Source organism: Arachis duranensis, chromosome 10 (genome assembly GCF_000817695.3).
Source record: "Arachis duranensis cultivar V14167 chromosome 10, aradu.V14167.gnm2.J7QH, whole genome shotgun sequence".
In the NCBI taxonomy this organism is placed as follows: Eukaryota; Viridiplantae; Streptophyta; class Magnoliopsida; order Fabales; family Fabaceae; genus Arachis; species Arachis duranensis.
Genome location: NC_029781.3, coordinates 98556449 through 98566119, shown reverse-complemented (window position 1 = coordinate 98566119; position 9671 = coordinate 98556449). Strand labels below are relative to the sequence as shown.

Below are 9671 nucleotides of genomic sequence, written 5' to 3'. Positions count from 1 at the left end.
CAGATCAAGCATATAAAAAGTGGGATCTTTATTCATCAAACAACATACACAGAAAAGATCTTGTAAAGATTTTATATGGATAAGTCACATCCATTAAGTCCCCAATGATCGTAAGATCTTTGGATGTGGAAAAGGATCAATTCCTTCCTAAAGAAGAGAATGAAGATATCCTTGGTCCTGAAGTACCATATCTTAGTGCCATTGGAGCGCTAATGTATCTTGCTAATAATACGCGACCTGACATATCATTTGCTGTGAATTTACTAGCAAGATATAGTTCCTCTCAAACCAGAAGACATTGGAGTGGAATCAAACAAATCTTTCGATATCTTCATGGGACGGTTGATATGGGTTTGTTTTATCCCTATGGATCCAAGTCACAATTAGTTGGCTATGCAGATGCTGGATACTCGTCTGATCCACATAAAGGGAGATCTCAAACAGCATACCTGTTTACATATGGTGAAACAGCTATATCATGGAGGTCCACGAAACAGATGATTGCTGCAACATCCTCTAATCATGCCGAAATACTGGCGATTCATGAAACTAGTCGTGAGTGTTTTTGGCTGAGGAGTCTGATTCAATATGTTCTGTCATCATGTGGACTGATTGATCATAAGTAGCTCCAACTGTTCTGTTTGAAGATAATGCATCATGTATTGCTCAACTTAAAGGCGGATACATCAAAGGTGATAGAACGAAGCATATTTCTCCCAAATTCTTCTTCACTCATGATCTTCAAAATCAAGGGACAATTGATATCCAACAGATTCGCTCAAGTGACAATCTGGCAGATTTATTCACAAAGTCACTTCCAAAATCCTCCTTTGAAAGATTGGTACATGAGATTGGGATGCGCCGATTTCGAGATATTAAATGATGTCGACAAGAGGGGGAGACTGTACTTTTTTTCCCTTGGTCAGGTTTTTTTCCCATTGGGTTTTTCTTGACAATGTTTTTAATGAGGCAGTCCCCATCACAAAGGATTTTGTACTCTTTTTCATTTATTAAAGTTTTTTTCCCCATTGGGTTTTTCTTTAGTAAAGTTTTAACGAGGCATAATCATGAATGGACATCCAAGGGGGAGTGTTGTGACTAGGAAAGGATAAGAATGGATGTCCATTTAATGGGCAACCCATTTTCTACGTTGAAAGGAACAAGTTCTTAGGATGAAGAAAATAAATGTAGTTTGAAAAGTAAACTTCTCTTTGCCTATAAAAGCATGATCTGAGGCAAGGGAATACACACAGTAATATAATAACGTTCTCTTTCTTTCTCTTGCTATAAACAAATGCAATTTTCTTTCTCCTTACTTTTAATACTTCTTTCTATCTTTATAAATATATTTATGCAATTCTCTCTCTCTTTACTTTTTATACTATTTTTTATCTTTATATATATATATACACATTACAACATATAATATTATTATATATATACAAATCATTATTGAGCTAATTATTTTAATGTTAGAGTCTTATATTAATACATCTTTATTTTATATTTAATATATCTTTTATTTATTTCACAACACAAATAAAATTATCATTATTAAAAGTAAATTAATCTAATGTAATTAACATTTATGATGTTGACATCTACTCACTCTGCTTTGACACAGAAGTTGTCTACCAAGATAGAAACAATGCTAACATGCGTCATTTTTGTACTAGTGCCACGCCTCTTCAGTACATGAGGAAAACTTTTTCTTTCAGTATAGTAGCATTACCCTTATTACAAAGGTCACTCACCGCTAAGCCCCTTTTATGACAGAAGATATTAGTGAGAATGACATCATACAAGTATGCAACGCAAGCCAAAAGAGGAATTTGACCTTTTCTCGAATGAAAAACTTCCATAGCCACTTCCAATTTCTGTCACATCTCCATTGAAATTTCATATGCGCAAGCCAAATATACCCGCTTTTGATAGTATAACCTTTCGAAGCAGCTGATTTTCAAATTTAACCCAATTTATTCACACTTCTTATAAGAGGGGGGAATAACCTCCCAAAAAGGATTTAATATCTTTGGAAATTGGGGTGGACAAGTTTTCAAAATTTCAAGTCCTATCATAGTAAATATCATAGAATACGATTTTTTCAAGACAAACTTACTTATCAACGGAATCACAGACACATATTAAACATTATAGAAAAGGTTACCGTATTGTGTGCATGCAACAGGGATTGTCGTTGCGAGTGCAAATCTTGAAGAATTGAAACACCAAGCTCTTCTGTTTCTAGCATTGTTCTTCCATTGTCCTTAACTCTTTCACTGGTCTTGTTCAGCCTCTCAGTTGACATCATTAATCTTGATCTCTGATCAGCTTCACATTAGAAGTTAATATCAAAGGAATGTTATATGCACCATTTTTGTTCATACCACTCTTGTACGCCTTTCATTTTTTGTATTAAAAGTAATTGATAAGAAGTGAGAGAAGATAAAAAGTTTGTTTTTATACAATAAAAAGGAGGTGTACACAAAGCATGATGCAAACATAATTTTTGTTTCTTTTAATATCAGGTTTGGTGGCACAAATTCAATAAATGAGTGTTCAGAAGGGAGGATTAAATCTGTTTTCAGTTATTCTCAACATTTGTACATCAGACAAGAAGAAAGTAATTTACAGCAATAGGACACAATGAAAGGTTCTAGGATTAGTAGCCAACGAAACTAATCTGATAAATAAACACATTTCCGCCTCGTCAACCATTCATCACATATTAGTAAGTATCAAAGAAGCCATGCGTAGAAAAAGGTATTTTAATCATGGCTGAATTTGGTATAACCTTTTTAATATTAATACGTACATCCTTCTAAAATTGATTGAAGTGGTAAATGGTATGACATGGACACTCCCGCACGCCCTCCACCTCCGCGCCCTCCTCCGCCGCTGCGCCCGCACCTCCTCCCTCCGCCCCGCCACCCAGCTCCACGCCGCCGCCCTCGTCTCTGGCCTCCTGCCACCCACCTCCTCCGACCCCCACTTTCTCCTCAACGCCCTCTTCCACCTCTACTCTCTCTCCTCCCTCTCCCACGCCATCCACCTCTTCCATCAAATCCCCAACTCCCACAAAGACTCCGTCGACTACACTGCCCTCATCTCTGCCACTAACCCCAACCATGCCCTTCGCCTTTTCTCCGAAATGCGCTCCCTCCCCCTCCCCCTTGACCCCGTCTCCGTACTCTGCGTCCTCACTAAGTGCTCCCATCTCGGCTGCGTCAAAACGGGCTCGCAGCTTCATGCACTTGTGGTGAAGCTTGGGGTTTCTGGGTGTGTTAGAGTCTGCAATGCTTTGATGGATGTTTATGTGAAGTGTGGGCTTGTGGGTGGGGTTAGAAGAGTTTTCGAGGATATGGGGTTGAAGACTGTGGTGTCTTGGACTGTGGTCTTGGAAGGTGTGGTGAAAGGGGAGGGTTTGGAGAATGGGCGGAAGGTGTTCGATGAAATGCCAGAGAGGAATGAGGTTGCTTGGACTGTGATGATTGTGGGGTATGTTGAGAATGGGATGACTAGGGAGGCTTTTGAGCTTTTGAGGGAGATGATTTTTGGGTGTGGGTTTGTGTTGAATGATGTGAGTCTTTGTTCGATTCTTTCGGCTTGTTCGCGGTCCGGGGATGTGAGCTTGGGGAGGTGGGTTCATGGGTATGCTGTGAAGGAAATTGGGAGGGATGTGGGTGTCATGGTGGGGACTGGGTTGGTTGACATGTATGCAAAGTGTGGGAGGATTGGTGCTGCCTTGGTTGTGTTCAGGAACATGCCAAGGAGAAATGTAGTGGCGTGGAATGCCATGATTGGTGGGTTGGCCATGCATGGGAAGGGAAAGGATGTGGTGGGTATGTTTGATTCCATGATCGGAGAAGGAGTGAGACCTGATGCTTTGACTTTCTTGGCCTTGTTGAGTGCTTTCAGTCATTCAGGTATGGTTGATCTCGGTTGGAAGTACTTCAACGAGCTTGAGTCCATTCATGGGATAAATCCGGAAATGGAGCATTATGCTTGCATGGTGGACCTCCTTGGTCGAGCCGGACGATTGGAAGAAGCCGAGGCTTTTATTAAAAGCATGCCATTTGCTCCAAATGAAGTTGTTCTGGGGTCTCTTTTTGGCTCTTGTTACACACATGGGAAGGTGAAGCTTGGGGAACGGATTATGAGAGAGTTGGTTCAGATGGATCCACATAACACTGAGTATCATGTCTTGCTTTCCAACATGTATGCCTTGTCTGGGAAAGAGGAAAAGGCAAATTTCTTAAGGAAGGTTCTTAAGAAAAGGGGTATCAAAAAGGTGCCAGGAACGAGCTCAATGTATGTTGGTGGCCAGCTTCATCAGTTCATCGCCGGCGATAAATCTCACCCGCAAACTGCAGGGATTTACATGATGCTAGATGACATGATTCGCCGGTTGAGGTTGGGTGGCTATGTTCCCAATACAAGTTCTCAGGTTTTGTTTGGTTGTTCCACCAGGGATGATTGCACTGAGGCATTGGAGGAGGTAGAACAAGTGTTGTTCACTCATAGTGAGAAGCTTGCACTTGCTTTTGGCCTAACAAGCACTCCATCAGGTTCTCCAATACACATTTTCAAGAACCTAAGGATTTGCCAAGACTGTCATTCTGCTATGAAGATTGCATCTTATGTATACAACCGCAAAATCGTGGTCCGAGATCGATATCGGTTTCATAGTTTCAAGCAAGGTTCTTGTTCTTGCTCTGACTATTGGTGAATTCAGCAGGGATGGGAGCTTGGTAGGAGTGTTGGGGAAAGGTGAGATATACCTATTAATCCATTGATCCACTAGTGTAGATATTTTAGTGAAAGCTATGTATAAAGTTTCCCATAAAAGTATACTTGTAGGTTTAAAATCTCCCAGTTGTAGCAATTACCAATTAGTCTAATTTCTGTAATTCTATTCTTATTTAATATTAATACAGACTCAATTTCCAAGCAGAATGTAACTATAAGACCGGGTAGGAATGAGTCGTCGTCATAACATTTGTTATTGATCTTCTAGCATATCGGAATCATGTAGATCTGCTCCCACATTCAGATCTTTATAAGTATATATTGACCTCTTAAATTTGGTAAATTTTACTATGGCGCTTAAGTTTTCTATTTTTCATTTTTGTTACAATAATTAAATATTTCGTTAATAACTTTTTAAACCATTTTTTTAAGTGTAAATATGTGATCATAGTATCATACAACAACAAATTAATGTTTTGGAAACTTGTTAATGAGATATTTGTTTATTTTACAAATATAAACAGAAGAGTTTATCACTAAAATAAAGATATAATTATGTGAATTTTGCAACCCTAAAAAACATATATTTAATTAAAAAAATTTGTGAACTAATATATAATAATCACACATTTAATTCATATTCTAAAAAGAATTAAAATTGTTTTCTTTTAATTCTAAGTTATTTGAATATAATATTAAAATTTAATAGTACAAATATTTATTAAATTTGTTACTAAATAGAAATAAAAATAAAATTTATTTGTTAAAGTGTTAATTTTTATTCTATGCTCAAATTAGTCTTAAATTTTCTATTTTAATAACATATCACATGAAAAACTAATGAAATATAGTTCAAATAACATAATTTTTTTTATTTATTTAAAAATTATAGATTTAAGTCTCTCTATATCCTTAACCTCTAAATAAATATAAAAAAACTATTTTATAACCATTTGAATTATAGTTTCTTGACTTTATCTTCTCACTTAATTTTTATCTCATCTTAGCATTTCATTAACAGAAATACATTGATATACTTTTTCGTCTGTAATGGGCACAGCAAATTATAGAATAACTAAAATGCCCTTGGTATGCAATCCAAAGTTTGTTACCGGCCTTAATTGTCCCCAAACCCAACCTAGTAAACCCTAAACCCTAAATCCTCAACCTCCATTCTCCCTTCGCTTCCTTCTGTCTCTCTGATCCCGCGCCATCGCGTTTCTGTGTTCACAGCTTCAGTCTCTTTCCTTCCTCCCGTCGTCGACACCCGTCGCGCGGTCTTGTCCGTTGCTTCGGCTGCGTCGTTCTTCCGTCGTTTCCCCAGTTCGGTAGGTCATATGATCCCTTGCTCTGGTTCGTATTCTTTGCTTTTTTTTTTTATTGAACTTTTAATTTGTAATTTTCTGTTGCTGTGGTGTTGAGTTGTTATTGCTGATATGTTGCTCGAGTTTTTGTTGCGGCTGCTGCCTGCTGTTGTGTTGTTATTGCTGCTATGTTGTTACTTGTTAGATGATGTTGATATTGATCTGGCGCTATTACATTTCATGATTCTATGTCTTGATTCTTCTGGTCAAGATTTTGGAAATGGAAATGAATGTGAAAATTATCCCAATGAAAAAAAACACTAGCAAATTTTTGTGGATTTTGATGATTGATGGTAAACTTTGAAGATGTCTTCTGATATTTGGCTATTTGCCTTTGTAAATTTGAGAGTTGAGACTTGTGTTGCCCTTATATGAGCCACAGCCTACGTCGGACTATGTAATGTGATTTGGCAGATGATTACGAATGTTTAATTTTTGTCCATTTTTTGGATTTACATTAGAATATTTTTATACTTTTGTGTGCTTATTTATGATTTTTATGTTCTTTTATTATAACCTGGCTATTCTGGTTTATACCTTGTTAAACGAACCTCTAAACTCGTATCTAAAACGGTTCGTCATCTGGTTTGGTTTTCGGTGCCTATTTATGTTTTTGTTGCTGTTTCTCCGCTGCTCAGCCGTTTAAGTCTCACACTTCCAAGTGTATTATTTGGTTGTTTTGTGTGTTCTATTTCTTTGTTTCTTTTCTGCTCCCCGGCTGTTGCTTTTGCATTCGTCCGCCCTTTTTTTCTCCTTTCTTTGTTTATATATTTTTGTTGCATTTCTGATCCATTTCTGTACCTCCACTGCTCCTTTTTTTTGTGAGTTATATTGTTTCTTAGACCAATGAAGATGACATTGTTTAGCATCTTCACAGTTCTTTCTTATGTGATAAAAGTTATCACTGTCTTTAATGCTATTGTCTTTAATGCTATTATGCTTTAGTGGAGTAGATGTTTTGAGGGGGTTTTATTTTTTTTGTTGAATGTGTTTTTAATTGGTGCCAATAGACTCTATCTCATGCAGATTACAGAAGAATGATCTGCAAATAGTAATTTCCTAGAGAAGCACTTGAAAGATGATTGATCCATACAAATTCAAAATAATTGCCTATTTCACTATTTGTATGTAAACTAACTAGTAATGGTCTGAGGAAATGCAACTTTTTTTATTCTTAATTTGCTTTGATATTGTATCATGAAACTGCTGAAGTTCAGATGTCCTATGAATGTGATTTGATGAATTACTTTATAAAAATGCAAAAATTTTCATGACCAAAGTAACATTGGGTGTGGTGCATTTTTTAGTGATGTTTTAGTGTATAATTTGTAAAGTGCCTCTTTAACAAATTGTTAGGGGTATTTTTGGAAAATTGTCTTATATTCCTGGGATTATCAGTGTTTGCCAAACACAACGGTCTTCATTCCCAGACATATTTTTTAAGATTCCCTTGAAATTAATCCATCTACCAAACGCAGTTAAATATCATGCCTGGGCAAGGTATTGCTGGGGAAAGCATTCCTGGGATTGAAAACTCAATCTGTCTACTGAACACTCCATATGTGCACATGTTTCAAGTGCGCTTCATGCTTGTATTTATTATGTCAGTGACTCTTAGTGAATGATGATCATGGAACTGTGCGCTTTTGATTTATGGGTTAATAATGATTTCGAAACTGATTTGTGGTGATTTTGTGTCTGTTCATGAACTATCTTTAATTGGTTTACAATATCTTCTTTTTGATATCCCAGTTTAACTGGCTCTATGCAACATTGTTTTATTGACATTGAATCTTTTACACAGGTGTGACAATAAGTGTGACTACAAATTAAACAAGTTCTTGCAAGATGTCAGATGGGCCTGGACTTGAGTCTCTTGTTGATCGTATGCTATCTTCAACTCTTGATATAGTTATATTGTTTGCTAAACATATTATTTACTTTTGTATGTAATTTTGTGAAGTATGCTTAATACATTCCAGTCGCTAGCTTTTACTGAATATTTTGGTGGTTGTGTTTCGGCAGAAACAATTTCAGTCATCACAAATGACGGGCGGAATATAGTGGTAAGATTTATCATTTCTATGAATTATTGATTGGTAGTATGTTGTGTGTAAATGGCTATTGTTGGTCCGAACTTGTAGTTACATTGCTTTATTTGTTCAGGGAATCCTGAAGGGTTTTGACCAGGCTACAAACATTATTCTGGATGAGTCTCACGAACGAGTTTATTCTACCAAGGTATTAATGGAATTCTGCAGGAAATTTTCTAAGATTGTTGGGTTAACAAGTATGAGTGTATGACTTCAATGAACTTAATATTTTAATCTCACTTTGAACAATTGAACTGGATTGCGGTGCTAGGAATTAACAGTTCTTTGTTGTGAAACATTGACTGTAAAGCACAGTGAATCAAACATCAAGTTTCATACTATTTGGGTACAAGTTACATGCTTCTCTTTAAAATCCGAGCTATAATTTATTTGTTGGAATAAATTACCATGTCTTAACATCAAAGATTTAAGCGTTACAATTCTAACCTGAAAGAGATAAAACTACCCAATGAACATCCCATTTTGGGTACTTTTGTCGACTTAATCTTTGATGGGTATGGAGTTAGTTTATATTTTTCATTGTTGGAATCATCAGTGCTCAATTATTTCAAGGTATAAAATGATAGTTTATTCTTTTATTGTTGTGTGATTAGAATAAAATCCTTCAAGACTTGATTAGATTGTATTTTAGCCATTTAGTTCCTTTCTAGATGCAACTTACTATAAAACGGTGAATATTTTGCTCTGTATGTAGTTCATTGTTGACTTCATTCTGTTTTCTATTGACAGGAAGGTGTCCAGCAACTTGTTCTAGGCTTGTACATCATTAGGGGTGACAACATGTATGTTCTTCTCAACATACACATTTCTTCTTGTTGCATATATCTCTGCACCCTAAAATTTGTGACCTTTTTTCATTGCAGAAGCGTTGTTGGTGAACTAGATGAAGATTTGGATTCAAACCTGGACTTGAAAAACCTTAGAGCACATCCCTTAAAGCCTGTTATTCACTGAAGTGAAGTTGAATGCCATTGGTTGTGACTTGCTTGGTATGAGGGCTTCAAAGAATTTGTATGAATGAATATATTGTTTACAACATAATGTCTATCCAAAGAATTTAAATCTCTTGTATCTTGATGTTCAGAACACAAATATGAGCTTCTTTTTTATTTTTATATTTTAAAAATAGCAATATGAAATAACGATACAAGTTATTTAATAATTAAAATATATACAAATAGGATACCATAACTTGCCCTAGATTTACCAAAGTTCAAAGGTATCCTAGCAATCATCTTGAAATATTAGAGACAACAATATTCTAAACAAAAAACATACGAGAATGATTGTTTATGTGTAATTATTGGAAAGATAATTTATGATTTTCAATCATTCTTCATTCTTTGAACAACTAAAAATCCAATCCTACGGCCAAGGATATCCGTGGGCGAATGCATCAACTAATCTTTGGTCGTGGATCATCTTCTTAAGGGTAAACATCTGC

General features: G+C 36.2%; 2 protein-coding genes across 3 annotated transcripts; both read left to right on the top strand.

Annotated features, from left to right (window-relative positions):
- Window positions 1-2725: 2725 nt before the first annotated feature.
- LOC107471241 (pentatricopeptide repeat-containing protein At5g15340, mitochondrial-like) lies at window positions 2726-4956 on the top strand. Its single transcript, XM_016090693.3, has one exon. The coding sequence runs from the start codon at window positions 2849-2851 to the stop codon at window positions 4727-4729; it is 1881 nt and encodes a 626-aa protein (XP_015946179.1). The 5' UTR covers window positions 2726-2848; the 3' UTR covers window positions 4730-4956.
- An 861-nt stretch (window positions 4957-5817) lies between these two features.
- On the top strand, window positions 5818-9342 carry LOC107471246 (sm-like protein LSM8). Of its 2 annotated transcripts, none has more exons than XM_052255064.1 (6): window positions 5818-6077; window positions 7918-7998; window positions 8139-8179; window positions 8280-8354; window positions 8957-9009; window positions 9091-9342. In XM_052255064.1, exons 2-6 carry the CDS (start codon window positions 7962-7964, stop codon window positions 9179-9181), a joined length of 297 nt encoding a protein of 98 aa, XP_052111024.1. In that variant the 5' UTR covers window positions 5818-6077; window positions 7918-7961; the 3' UTR covers window positions 9182-9342. The 2 variants fall into 2 exon arrangements, with proteins under 2 accessions (XP_052111024.1, XP_015946185.1); XM_016090699.3 differs by having other exon boundaries at window positions 5818-6102.
- The last annotated feature ends 329 nt before the right edge of the window (window positions 9343-9671 follow it).

Bases quoted from the DNA above. Each gene is read 5' to 3' on its own strand.
- LOC107471241 (XM_016090693.3), top strand. From the start codon at position 2,849: ATGACATGGACACTCCCGCACGCCCTCCACCTCCGCGCCCTCCTCCGC.
- LOC107471246 (XM_052255064.1), top strand. From the start codon at position 7,962: ATGTCAGATGGGCCTGGACTTGAGTCTCTTGTTGATC. The intron at 8,180-8,279 runs GTAAGATTTATC...TTATTTGTTCAG, and splicing joins ATGACGGGCGGAATATAGTG to GGAATCCTGAAGGGTTTTGA. The intron at 9,010-9,090 runs GTATGTTCTTCT...TTTTCATTGCAG, and splicing joins ATCATTAGGGGTGACAACAT to AAGCGTTGTTGGTGAACTAG.